We start from the raw sequence: 13,111 nt of genomic DNA, 5'->3' as shown, positions 1-13,111 counted from the left end.
CTTTCCTTTTGCTTCCCCCCCTCCTTGCTTTTGCTTTGTTTTCCCCCCTTTCCTTTTGCTTTTCCCCCTTGTTTTTCCTCTTTCCCCCTTTCCTTCCCCTCCATATTTTTCTATGATAAATTTCTTTCAAGATGGTTATAGATAGAAAGGTGCAGGTGAGGGTTTTGTCCCGCTGTCTCCACAGAAATTCTGAAACATTTTGGACGACGACAGGCATGTTCCCACAGGAATTCATTATTGGTTTTCCCAAATGTGTGAAAATCAGCAAAGTCGCGATCCAGTGTTATTTGGGTAAGACTTTGTGTCTTGCAGTAGGTAATATGTGCTATATTAAAATGTGTGTCTGTGCCTTTATGAAAATTATCACAGTAGTGTCATGATCTGTAAGTAGCCACTTTTTAACAGATCCATTAAGATTTAACTTCACAAAGGAATCGTCTGTCACGTCCAAGCCCTCCATAGGTTAGATGAAGAATGGATTAGTTAATGCTTTTGAAGTGCTTTGTGGATGAAAAGTGATGGAATAAATATCATTATCAATAAGGAATCAGAACTTGTTTTGATATCTCAAATTTATATGTGTTTTAGTGCGGACCTTAAGGATTGAAAGAAGTGTATCTAAAGACCCCGTGGGTTTTGAACAGTGCATTGAAAAAGGTAAGACTCTGAAGAAACGGATTTTGTGGGAATAATGTTGGTCTTTTTCAATTATTTTAACCTCACATCTATTTGCTGAGTAAAGTGTAGCTTGATGATTATTTTATTCGACATTAATGTAATAGTCATGTTTAAGTGAATTTTATGAACACTGCTGGTGTCTGTAGCTGTTTGGAAAATAAAATGCTGTATAAGGGCTAAAAGCACTACTTGTGCACTTTATGTTCCAAAAATTAAAAACAGGCTTACATAGTATAATAGAGTGCCATTTCCTGCATTGTTTGGGGTTTTTAGTGCCTCTTGAGTGACATTTTATAACCCAGCGTAATGAGTAGGATATATATACACACTGGGATGTTGCAAAAAAGTATTTGTTCTCTTAAATCACCTTGTAAAAATAAAAAAGAACTATTTCTATACGCAGTGTAAATTCATAGTCGTTAAATTCACTTGAACTCTGAGTGCAGTGAAAACTTTTCACAGCATTTCACATTATTCTTCATTATCTGCTTTAAAATATGTTTTCTAGATTTGCAACACACAGAAGGACAGCTCCAAATGGAAGAATTTCCAGTGAGTATTTATGGTGTACATCAGTAGTGGTTCATGAAATGGGATGTCTGGACTAAGTGGGGAGAATCTATAAAAAAAACAAATGTCTTTATTCACAATTATTTATTTGGTTGGTTTTAGAGGAATTTGTAGATCAAGGTATGAAATTGCGTTTCCCAGCTGCTCCTTTGTAGATTATGGTATGAAATTGCACCTGCCTACTGCTCCTAACTATGTGGAGGGCCCTTTCCAGAAGTGTGGCAATCTTCCTTCCTTCAATTGTTGCCTTTAAAAGGCTGTAGAATTCAGGAGTGATGAGGGTTTTTTGAATTGCTGTCATCTGAAGAAACTCTGAAGCTGGCTAGATGTTGTTAAAGAGCTTGATTTATGTGCAATTGGAAGACAGGCATGGAAGTGTCTAGATCCTTCTGTCTAACAAACTTCTGCAAATGTTTGGTAGTTTTGTTACTACAGAGAATGCAATAACATTTTTTTATTCCTTCTGCAGCTTCCTGAATTCCAGGCCACTTACTTGCGTTTCATCATCAAATCTGCCTTTGATCATTTTGTGTCAGTGCACCGGGTGATGGCAGAGGGCACAGCAGAAAATGCTTAAGTCCAGCTTAAATTTGGACCTCCATTTTTTTTTGTACTGAAGTGACATCTTGATAGCTGTATTGCGGAGAATGTTTGTTATTAGAACTTTGTATTAAAGTGGTTTTTTGAAGGTATGGATGTAGTATGTGTTCCCTGCTGGTGTAATGTATGGAATAGGATAGAATAAAATCATTTAGGTTCAAAAAGACTGTTAAGATCAAGTCCAACCACAATGCCATGCTCTTGTTAATTGTAGTAACAGCTTTCTTATTTTATAACCTAAACTGTCAGTTTAGAACACTTGAGCAGAACTGAGTCCATTTAAATTAGTATATTTTTATCAGGCTTTCCTAATACATGAATTAAAATGTTTCCCTTGCACTCTGAATAGAAAAAAAAAGCGTTAAATACTTAAATGGGAGGTACTACTTCCTACTGTCTAGCAAGTCCTTCCAAAGTCCATAAACTGGTAACTTTTTCATCAGCTCAAGGATGAATATAAACTGCTAAAGCTGAGAAATAACCGGGGGGGAGAGAGGGGCGGGGTGGGGAAGGAAATAATGTGAAGACATATGAAGTGCTCTGATAGACTTTTAATAATTGTAGATCAATCCCTTGTTTCTATAAATATTTTCTAGAATCAGGTCACAGCCGTCAGTGCTTTATGCTGTGGCCGCCATAACAAATATTCATGGAAACAAGTGGAGATGGAGATTGCCTTGCTCAGAAGCCTCCTGAAGTCAGTAAAAGTGTTTAGGAACAGGTGTATGTATATAAGAGAAAGAGAACCTTAGTAATGTTGAATCAGTTGCTTTGAATGCCAGAAGACTCTTGCAGGAGTCAGCACCCCTGAAGTTTATCCTGCAGGATAGTCCTTACACATGTAAATGTTGGTTTCCAGTCCTTACAAATATAAGTGTTGGTATGAGAGCTCAATGGACCCAGCTACCACAGCACTGCTTGTGGTATAAGTGGAGTAAGATACTACAGAGCAGTAGTTGGGGTTGTAATGATGACACTTGAAAGCCTCTGGACAAACACATAATGAACCCCATTATGGATGCTCTTTAGATGTACATAAAATATTCCTTTTCTTGTTGTCTCTTGTTATTTTTAAATTCTTTTTTTTTCTTTACAGTTATGTCTGTGAGAAATTGTTCTTGAACTTCTTTATCCAGTCTTTACTCTGAATCCTCTTCTTTTTCTATTTCAGCTTTTCCAGGATGGCACGTATTTCCTGGGGGTGGTAATCCCAAGGCCCAAATCCTCCCTGCAAAGGCAATAAAATGACACAGTGATATTCAAGCAGACAGAGCAGAAGCCCTTTGGAGCACAGCAGCTGCACCAGAACTGTGGGCAGGTGTGCTTGGGCTCCCTTTGCACTGCAGGAGATGGTGTATGCACAGGTTGCACCCTGCTGTGTCACTGAGACGGTGCCAATGTCTGCATCCTGGAGCTGGAAAGTGTTCCTGGATCTCACAGCTTAGATGTACCTAGGGTTACTAGTGAGCCAAAAGATAAATATTTGAGCAAGACTGAGGTGTACATCAAATATGTACATTTTAAAGGCCCAGGCTGGTTTTGATGGATCTTTATTTCTCTCCATAGTTACAGTGAATTGTGAAATTTTTAGCTCTCAAACTGAATTAAATAAATGTAAAGTGGTCTCAAATTATTTTGGAATTTAAAAATCTTAGCATATTGTGCTCATTATTACTGATACTTTTTACCTTGTAGATGACTTTCCCTCCTTGAAGCAGATAGAGTCGTTCTGGCAGTGCAGCGTATTTTGAGCTGCTCAGGTTTTCCATAGTGTCTAAAACCACTGGACATAAAGGATTATTTTTCTGAAGAAATTGTGCTGCAATTTTTCGATCTTCAAGGCTTCTGTGATTTTTAATAACAACATTGTTTTTAAAAGCCCATCCATCTAAAACAAATGAGAAAGGGATTTAGCAAAGAGCACTTTGAATGGGTGCAGGGCAGAGATGTACTCTGTGTGTGTCATATCCCAAAACTGGGTTAAAAAATCCTGCAGTTTACTCCTAACACCAAAGCTTGCCATGAAATGAAAGCCCACCTCAGAGTATGGGATCACTAGAGCTTTTCAAATAAGTGGTCCCAAGATTTATTTTTTTTCTTTAATTTCAGCAAATTCTATTTTACCCTTGCCCTGGATTCAGAAATATTTTTTATATTTTTAGCTGAAATTTTCCCACATAAATCAACCCTAGAAAGATACAAGGTGGGGAACATATATCCTATTGGAGTCTGCATCCTGTTCTTGAAACATGTTTAAAATTAATCTTTTTTTTTTTTTTTTAAACATATAACATGCTGGCATTGTACACCTAACCTTTGTTCTACGAAATGTCTTTTCTTCCACTTTCTGAAAGGAGCTATACTAACACTGAGAGGAAGTTTTGTAAAGGTGTTAACTATGTCCTTCACAGAGCTGAGTGTTCAGCAGGAGTAACTGTGTAAAGTGTGTGAGTAGAAGCTTTGGAGAATTACAGACACAAACTCGTGCCTAGATGTGGTGTTGCCACTTCTGATTTGAGGAAGGTATTTTTCCCATTTGAAGCTCCCTCCTTTGCTCTAACACATTTTCTTCCTAAAGGGAATGACACATATGAAGCTGCTTTCGGCATCAGCTGTGCCATTTGTGCTGTACCTACTGCATGAGCTTCCTCAATGTAGATGATAAGGAAATCTGCTACTGAGCCAAAATCTTTGATGAGCTTGTTGAACTCATCAAATTTTAGCATAAATGAAGGTCAGGTGCAACTTCCAAAATTCAGGATTAAAGGACGGTTATCTGGGGGAAAAAAGAAAAGGACATTTTGTGGTTAAATCAGGAAGGGAGGAAGGGCAGAATTAAATGCATACACAGAGATTCCTGGACAACACTTATCCCATAACCTTCTTTGGTCATTCAAATCAGCAGCACAATGTCTGCATCTACATAAAAAAGGCATAAAGATGCTTTCTTTTCCTTGGCTCTGACCTGTGCTGCATCCAGCAATGAGTTCAACTGAGGGGACCCTTTCCAGCTTCTCTTTTCCTCATCACAAGAGCCAATGTTTTGGGATAGGGAACTGGCATAGAGCGTGTAGCACAGCCTCCTTAAGATCCTTAGTGCAGAGCAACTTCACCAATACTAAACATGGCCCATCTGCAAGGTTTTCCAAGGATAGTGGTTCAGGGATGGCCATGAAGCACAGTACCCTAGTGCCTTTTCCTGGACCTGTTGGACATGTCCTGATTTTTTTCAGAGGTGTCACTTCAAGCTGAGCTGAGGGGAAGCTGCAGACTTTTCAGTGATGCATCACAGGCTTTAATGCTTTCAATGTATTTCTGTAATTTCCTGTCCAAACAGAACCCTGGTTATATATTATTTATTAAACTAATGTTACACGAGCCACTGGCAAAAGTGTCTGCAGTTGCTTACAAATTGACAGTATGTGCCACAGGTGTTGACATCTGTTTGCAAGTCCTTGATTTAAGAGAACTTGCAGGATTTTTAAGCAGCTCTTTTAGTCTGGTTATGCTAAATTACATGAAATTTGTTCAAGACCTTCCTTCTGGCTGGGTTTAACTTCAAAAGTGGCTGCTAACATAGATTCACATCCTGAAGAATTTAATAGAAGTGTACCTTCCTGTAGATGCTGTGTATTCCTTTCCAAACTTGCATCTCATTTTCTACATAAATATCTGTATATAATTAGAAAAGCAGAGAGAGAAGGATGTAATCCCTCCCATGGGGATGGAGGCTGCAGCTTAATGATTAATTCCACATTCTACAGAGATCTCAGTGGGAGGCAGCGGACAAAGTACAAAGCAGCTACTTCTGCTTTTATTTCCAGCCACCTTGGATCTGGAAAAACCCACCCTGTGCTTTCTAGGGTTTAGACTGGCTGAGGGAGCTGGTGTGGGATTTTCTGTACCAACAGGGAACAGCCAACACTCCTGAATCACTGCACATGGTTCAGTTCTGGGCCTTCTCTCCCTAAAACAAATTATTATCTTGGTTTTCAGTAAAAGGTGTTTCCAGGCAAAGTCAGCTCTTGCAAAAGGTTCACAAGTACCAAAAGGTTCTGGTGCCAGATGCCTGTCCCTGTTCCCTCAGTATCCCTCATTTATGGTCTCAGCATACCAAACCCATCTGACATGGCTCAATTACTGACCTCCCATGAAATCCAAGAGGTGACGAACTTCCCCATTCAGGGTCACCACTGGCGTGTTGGGAGCAGGGTGTCCCTCGAAGGCTTCATCTTCCAGCCTCTTCCACTTCACCTTCAGCACAAAGAGCAAATACTTGAAGCTGAAAAAAGTCGGACCCCAGTTTTCATAGCTGAACTTTGGATTCTTGTTCATTCTGCTCTTTTCACCCAGTTTTAGGATGTATCTTTTCATGGCATTGGGAAACAGTATCATCAGTGTTTTGCCAACAACAACAGCCAGAGTAACCTGCAGAAGAATCAGGGTTTTCTGTAGGAACACCTTGATGCTGAACATTGTGTTGGAGAAGATCTGGCTGCTCTCGATGGGAACACAGCAGAGACAGGGGCAAAGGTGGAGGGGGAGGAAAATGTTCACGTGTTTAGTTGAATTTCTGCCTTCCCTTGCACACTCTGTGCACTTCAGCCTCTGCATGAGGGAGGAGCCCGCCAGCGGTGCTCCCTCCAGCTGCACCAAAGGCATCATTTGCAGCAAAGGGTGGATGTGTTGTGCTCACGCAGAGTTGTGAGGTTTATTCACAAATGTGTAGTGTATTTTACTACTGAAAGGCGTTTAATCAGGATATTCGCCCTGAATCCCGGACTAAAGACTAAGATGCTGATGCTCATGGCCTTGGGGTGATGCAGATGCTGTGCAAACAGTTCCTCCTGCTCTGCCTGCTCTGGGGCTCCACCACACACCAGTGTTTGACACTTTGGGGCTTGAAGTATAAAAAAAAGTAGATATACCCCCATATATATAATATCCAGTTCTGGGGTCCCCAGCTCAGGAAAGACATGGAGCTGTTGGAGTGAGTCCAGAAGAGGCCACCAAGGTGATGAGAGCGATGGTGCACCTCTGCCATAAGGAAAGGCTGAGAGAACTGGGATTGTTGAGCCTGGAGAAGAGAAGGCTTTGGGGTGACATAATTGAGGCCTTCCAGTATCCGAAGGAGCCTACAAGAAAGATGGAGAGAGACTGTTTACTGCCTGGAGTGACAGGACAAGGGAGGATGGATTCCCCCGACAGCAGGTTTAGATTAGATATTAGGAAAAAATTCTTTCCCATGAGGGTGATGAGTTCCTGGCACAGGTTGCCCAGAGAAGCTGTGGCTGCCTCATCCCTGGAAGTGTTCAAGGCCAGGCTGGATGGGGCTCTGAGCAACCTGGTCTAGTGGAAGGTGTCCCTGCCCATGGCAGAGGATTTGCAACTGGATGAGTTTTAAGGTCCCTTCCCACGCAAACCACTCTGTGATTCTATGATAAAAATGTAAATTATCCCAGTATGTGATGTCCACTTGTAACAGACTGAACAAACATCTGATTACGCGCACCCCGTGTACGAGCTCACAGATTCAGACGTCGCCACGCGCGGGCCCTTTAAGGGGGCGGCCGGAGGCGCACCCGGAAGTGCCGCACGGGCTCTGATTGGCCGGCACCGGGCGCTGCCGCGACGGGTCCGTTGCGCTCCGAGGGGCGGGGGCGCGGAGGGGCCCGGCGGGGCCGCTGATTGGCCAGCGCGGAGCGGCGGCCGCGGCTCCTTTAAGGGCGCGGAGCGGGGCCGGTGCGGGGTCTGGCGGAGGTGCGGGGGTGCCCCGGCCGGGGGACGTGGGGGATGCCGGGGCTGCCCCGGTGTGGGGCTGCGGGGTGGACCCGGTGTGGGGGTGCCCCGGGCCGGGGGGCGCGGGGGGCATGGGCGGGCGGGGGCAGCGTGGGGGCGCGGCCGCGGTGACAACGGCGCCGGCACAGGGCAGGGCGCGGGACTCGCCCGGCCCAGCGCTGCCTCTGTGCCCTTGCAGGAGGGTCGAGCCCCGGGGAGCGGATCCCCACGCAGGCAGATGAATGGCGGCGGCGGACGACCTCAAATTCCAAGGTAAAGGCGGTGTCGCAGGTGCGGGCGCGGGGTTGGGGCCCGGCTGGGGGAGCCGCCTGGCGCTGGAGGCTTTGGGAGCGATTCTGGGCGTTCTCTGAGTAGAAGCGCCCTGGGGAGTTTTGCAGGTGGTGAGTTTTCTGGGGTGGAATTGTGCTGCTGGCGAGCTAAAAATTGTAACTGGGTTGACTGGCATCACTGACTGATAGATATCCTTCGTGGTAAAAAGTGAAAGCTGGAAACGGGTAGAGCACTCTGTAACCTGGGAAGGGCCGTGGTTTTGGACTTCCTTAACCGTTGATAGAAAAATTCATGTCAGTTTTTGGAGAATATTAAAATGACACAGCTTCCCCCTGCCCTTGCAGGGAGCTGATAGCAGGGAGGGAAGGCAGGCTCCGGTGGTGCCAGTGTGTCATCCTGCAGGCAGATTGGCAGGGAAGGCAGCCTCACACTTCATTGACTAAGTAAATGTTGAACTTGATCTGTATCAGTTTGGGCTTTGAGAAACAGATCATATCTGACTTACCTAAGCTAGTGATTATCCTGTCTCAGGGTCCTAATGTGGGGTTTTGAGCCATGAGAACAGAAATTTTAGTATCTTGATCGATCATCGCCTGTCTTGTAATGTACTTGTTTGCAGAATTTGACGATGCAGCTAATTTGCTTGCAGCAAATCCTGATGCCACCACCATAAGCATTGATGAGCCAGTCGAAATCCCCAAGAACCAGCACAGCCGCCAGCAGGAGCCAGGGAGGGAAGAGGATGATGAGTTACTGGGGACCGACGACTCCGATAAAACAGAGGTAATAGTCAGTCCTGCAAGAGGGATGGAGAGGGACTTTTTACAAGAACACGTAGTGACAGGACAAGGGAGAATGGATTCAAACTGGCAGTAGGTTTGGATTAGATATTAGAGAGAAATTTTTCCCTGGGAGGGTGGTGAGTTCCTGGCACAGGTTGCTCAGAGAAACTGTGGCTACCCCATCCCTGGAAGTGTTCAAAGCCAGGTTGGATGGGGCTTGGAGCAACCTGGTTTAGTGGAAGATGCATGCAGGGGGTTGAAATGACATGAGCTTTAAGGTCCCTTGTGATGCTGATTAGGGCATGTGTTACAAATGATGTAGCAGAAGGTGGCATCAGGCTGTTCTTTAGAACCCCAGGCCAGATTCTGCTTGCAGGGAGATAAGAGACTAGTTGCTGACAAGTATTAAATAGGGAAAGGGAAACCATTAAATAATTCATAGGAAGCAACACCCTGTTGAATTTGGTTTTTGTTTGGGTACAGAAATCATGTAACTACTGTGTAAGTGAACTAGTAATGCATAAATTGCTTGCTTGTAACATTTTCCATGTTGCCTTTCCCACTATACAGCTGCTTGCAGGACAGAAGAAAAGTGCCCCTTTCTGGACATTTGAGTACTACCAGACCTTCTTCGATGTGGACACATACCAGGTTAATACACTGTTCCAGAGGAGACCTTGTCTGAACTCTGCCTTAGCCACTGAGGTTTTTTTCTTTCTTGTATTTTTAGTCAGACAAGTCTGTATGTTTTATAGGTCCTGGACCGAATCAAAGGTTCAGTGTTCCCAGTGCCAGGGAAGAACTTTGTAAGGCTGTACATCCGCAGCAATCCTGACCTTTATGGTATGTATGAGGTGTTATTTTCTGTGCTAAATATTTCGAGTTTGTATTTCTTTTTACTTGCTAGCCTTGAAAAGCAAGAGAGCGGAAGAGGTATGATTGAACTTGTTCTCTTTTCAGGTCCGTTTTGGATATGTGCCACACTTGTCTTCACCATTGCTGTTAGTGGCAATCTCTCGAATTTCTTCATCCATCTGGGCAAACCCACATACCACTATGTGCCCGAGTTCAGAAAAGGTTTGTAAGGTTTGTGGGTTTGGATTTTTGGTTTTGGATGTTTGTTTGGTTTTGGTTTTGTTTTTTTATGTGCTAATGAAGTAAACAGGTCACAGCTTTGATTCAGCAGAGTCTTTTGATTTACTGCTGTCTTTAAATTTTTAGAGATGTGAAACAAGTCCTTAAAGTGAACGGTGACTGGCATAAATTAGTACAGGGTTTTAGTAGAGCAAGCAGGAGTAGTTAGAGCAGTTATTTTTCTAGCCTTAGTGGATGTCCCCTTGTACAGAGTGAAAGCCCAGCACTGGCTACAATGGTGCTTTTGTAGGTGCCTTTCTGGATCTGTGGCCTCCTAGGAACCTGCAGACCTCAGGCAGAAAATTACTAAATTAATTACCCATATCACCTACTGAAGGCTGGAAATTGTTACTGTCTGGTAAACTCCAAAATAATCTAAAGATGCTCAACTGATCTGTGCCCTAAAGAACTCAAGAGTGAGGAGGCAGTTTGTCTATATCTGTCTTTGTATTACAAAGAAGGCTGCTGAAAAGGAACAGAGCTTCTGTTTGTTTCCAACATCCATAGTGTACTTTTTAACTAAGCTTTTCTTTCCTCCATAGCTCTTCCTTTCATACTGTAACCAACAGCATTTTGTGCACAGGGGTAATAAATTGAAAATATGAAGGGAATACTTTCTCAAGTTTTACTTTTAAACTAAGTTCAAGTGCTGGCAAAGTAGTGGGTGTAAACTAAATGTAAATGCAAAGTTCTTTGTTTGTTAATAATTCAGACTTTGTTTTGAAAGTAACTTCACAGGTATGTTTCTAGTTTTCAGGCTGAATGCTTCTACATCTTTGATTCTGTCTGGATTCTAAGCAGGACATTAAACCTTTTGGTGTATTTCCAGTGTCCATAGCAGCAACAACGATTTATGCATATGCTTGGCTTGTTCCCCTTGCTCTCTGGGGATTCCTGATGTGGAGGAACAGCAAAGTTATGAACATTGTCTCTTACTCGTTCCTGGAGATAGTGTGTGTATATGGCTACTCCCTCTTCATTTACATTCCCACAGCAGTAAGTATGGCTAGAGTGCCCCCTTACGTGTCCTGGTTGAGAAAAATTGTTGGTTTTTATTATATTGTTGATATTAGTCAAAATCTTGGGGACTGGGCAAGTCATTTACTCTTTTTGTTGAAGTTTGTTTAGTGTAAAGATGTCTTGTGCATGCTGGAAAAGCCCAGAACAGGTCATTGCCCCAGAGGTAACAAATCCAAGTAAAATGCTGCTGGTGAGCCTGGCAGACAGCCCGAGGCAGCCTCAGTAATTGGGATGTGTGTGTCCCCAGGGAACAGACATCAGTGTGCAGGATGGCTCCAAGGACAAGTTTCCCTGGCAGGAACTGTTCTGGGCCACTCCAGCAAGGGAAAGACCTTGGCAGGAGTGCCTTAACTCAGGGGACACACTCTTGTCATGTCTGGGAGTAAAACTCATCACTGCTGTTATTCTTTCCTCAAATAAACAAATGTCAGATAAGGCGTGAGGTAATTTGTGCACAAAATGGCTGGAAGTGATGAAATGTCACAGAACAATGCTTTAAATAAATGAATCCCTATTTCACACAGCCTCTTCGACAATCCTTTTCTTCCCTTTTGCAGATTTTGTGGATCATTCCACAGAAAGTGGTGCGCTGGGTGCTGGTGGTGTTCTCCCTGTGCCTGTCAGGGTCTGTTTTGGTGATGACCTTCTGGCCCGCTGTCCGAGATGACAACCGGAGGATTGCACTGGCCACTGTGGGCACCATCCTTCTGCTCCATGCCCTGCTGGCTGTTGGCTGTTTGGTAGGACACTGCCTTCCTTTTCCCTAAATTGTTATTTCCTGGGACTGGTGACATGTTCTGGTACAGGGAAGGAGGGGTTGGCTGGCTGGTGGAAAACCTTTGATTATAGTACTTGTGAAAAACCTTCAAAGTAAAAACTCCAATTATTTTAAACGTAGCAAAAATTGATGCCAATCTGACCCTGACAGTGCTGGTAATAAATTCAATAATCAATTACAGAATGCTAGAATATCTCAAGTTGGAAGGGACCCATCAGGATAATCAAGTCCAACTCTCACAAAAGAGTTTTGAATTTACCTGGGATTCATCATAATTTAATACAAAGCATTAATCTCTACACTATCCAGTTGCAGTTTATTTCAAAGAATACTATGCTTAGTCCTTTAAAATGATTAAATGTTCAGTATAAAGTGTGTGCTTATGAGTTTTTTAGCAGGTTTATGTTTTCATACACAAACCTTAGTAAAGTAAGTGTTACGAAACAGAAGACCCTGATGCCACTGAAATACACAATTGGGAATATTTAAATTATTTGTCTCTTCAGTGCAGTGGGTAGAATGGTATCATCCAGGCTTTGTTTCTGTTTCCCCTAGCTTCCAGATGATATAGATTTGATTCCCCACAGTGTGCAGGGGGATGACAGCAAAACACATCTGTCCTTAGATGTGAAGTCAAATCCTTTCCAGTACAGATCTTTTTCAAAGGCCTTGGCTGCTAACTTATATTTAAAAGTACAGTTTAGAGCACCATTTTAATTGACTTTCTACTTTGATAAAAACAGAAAAAGATCCAAATGTGTCATTTCAGTGCTGTGTTTGTACCTTGTGAACAGTGGGTGTGGAAAGAAAGGGCTGGGATGACACAGCACTATTTGTTTCTCTCTAAACAGTCTTTTTCTCCTCTGTAATAATACTGTTAGGCATACTTTTTTGATGCCCCTGAACTTGATTTTCCTGCACCTATTATCCCTGCTCACAATGGAACAACAGTAACAACAAAGAGTCACTAAGTAAGGTAAGAATCCAATCTCAACTTTTTTTTTTTTTCTGTAATCATCACAGACATCTTGAAACTTTTCCCCATCACTGTGGTTGAGTGAAAAAGGGTTTAACAGACCAATTTTGCCAAATGGGGTGTATATATAAATACCATTTATGAACTTTGTTTCAGTTGTAAGTTTTAAGTATAGACACAAAAACTGAAAAGACTCTGAGGAACAGAGACGTGTTATGTTTCTTTTCTTCTTGGCAAAGAGACACGCATTTAAATAAACTATAAACCAAAACAATAAACCAAAACAAAAAATAAACCAAAAGAAAAAAAAAACCCAAAACAATAAACCAAAGCTATAAAACAAAACAATAAAACAAAAAACCACAATAAAACAAAACAAACAAAACAATGAAACAAAACAATGAAACAAAACAATGAAACAAAACAATGAAACAAAACTAAAAAACACAAAACCCCCCAAAACAATGAAACAAAACAATGAAACAAAACAATGAAACAAAACAA

General features: G+C 42.6%; 3 protein-coding genes across 6 annotated transcripts in view; 2 read left to right on the top strand and 1 right to left on the bottom strand.

The window, feature by feature from the left end:
• HSPB11 (heat shock protein family B (small) member 11) overlaps positions 1-3,341 on the top strand; it is a 3,992-nt gene extending 651 nt beyond the window's left edge. Inside the window, exons 2-6 of one of the 2 annotated variants that reach the window (XR_003528603.1) lie at positions 185-291; positions 589-657; positions 1,187-1,230; positions 1,718-1,937; positions 3,020-3,341. Coding sequence is in view for 1 of the 2 variants with exons in the window: in XM_027649015.1 (XP_027504816.1) it covers positions 185-291; positions 589-657; positions 1,187-1,230; positions 1,718-1,825 (328 nt within the window). In the remaining variant the exon portion in view is untranslated. Of the gene's footprint in view, positions 1-184; positions 292-588; positions 658-1,186; positions 1,231-1,717; positions 1,941-3,019 lie in introns of those variants that run through there. The other variant, XM_027649015.1, reaches the window with a different exon arrangement.
• Positions 2,385-6,400, bottom strand: DIO1 (iodothyronine deiodinase 1). 2 transcript variants are annotated; one of them, XR_003528602.1, is made up of 4 exons: positions 5,994-6,400; positions 4,485-4,624; positions 3,537-3,736; positions 2,385-3,076 (listed from the first exon to the last, which is right to left on the bottom strand). XR_003528602.1 is itself a non-coding variant. In XM_027649013.1 (4 exons), the coding sequence occupies exons 1-4, from the start codon at positions 6,322-6,324 to the stop codon at positions 3,011-3,013; spliced, it is 741 nt and encodes a 246-aa protein (XP_027504814.1). In that variant the 3' UTR covers positions 2,385-3,010. The 2 variants fall into 2 exon arrangements, 1 of the variants encoding a protein (XP_027504814.1); XM_027649013.1 differs by having other exon boundaries at positions 4,481-4,624; positions 5,994-6,324.
• A 1,144-nt stretch (positions 6,401-7,544) lies between these two features.
• The window catches only part of YIPF1 (Yip1 domain family member 1), a 7,022-nt gene continuing 1,455 nt past the window's right edge, over positions 7,545-13,111 (top strand). Inside the window, exons 1-9 of one of the 2 annotated variants that reach the window (XM_027649011.1) lie at positions 7,545-7,608; positions 7,826-7,899; positions 8,567-8,700; positions 9,270-9,350; positions 9,455-9,542; positions 9,660-9,776; positions 10,663-10,829; positions 11,411-11,593; positions 12,513-12,607. In XM_027649011.1, coding sequence (XP_027504812.1) covers positions 7,869-7,899; positions 8,567-8,700; positions 9,270-9,350; positions 9,455-9,542; positions 9,660-9,776; positions 10,663-10,829; positions 11,411-11,593; positions 12,513-12,602 — 891 coding nt within the window. In that variant the 5' untranslated portion in view covers positions 7,545-7,608; positions 7,826-7,868 and the 3' untranslated portion in view covers positions 12,603-12,607. Of the gene's footprint in view, positions 7,609-7,825; positions 7,900-8,536; positions 8,701-9,269; positions 9,351-9,454; positions 9,543-9,659; positions 9,777-10,662; positions 10,830-11,410; positions 11,594-12,512; positions 12,608-13,111 lie in introns of both variants that reach the window. The other variant, XM_027649010.1, reaches the window with a different exon arrangement.

Source organism: Corapipo altera, unplaced genomic scaffold, assembly GCF_003945725.1.
Source record: "Corapipo altera isolate COAL_440 unplaced genomic scaffold, ASM394572v1 112, whole genome shotgun sequence".
In the NCBI taxonomy this organism is placed as follows: domain Eukaryota; kingdom Metazoa; phylum Chordata; class Aves; order Passeriformes; family Pipridae; genus Corapipo; species Corapipo altera.
The sequence above is the reverse complement of the archived record's forward strand: the minus strand, read 5'-3'. Positions and strand labels throughout refer to the sequence as shown.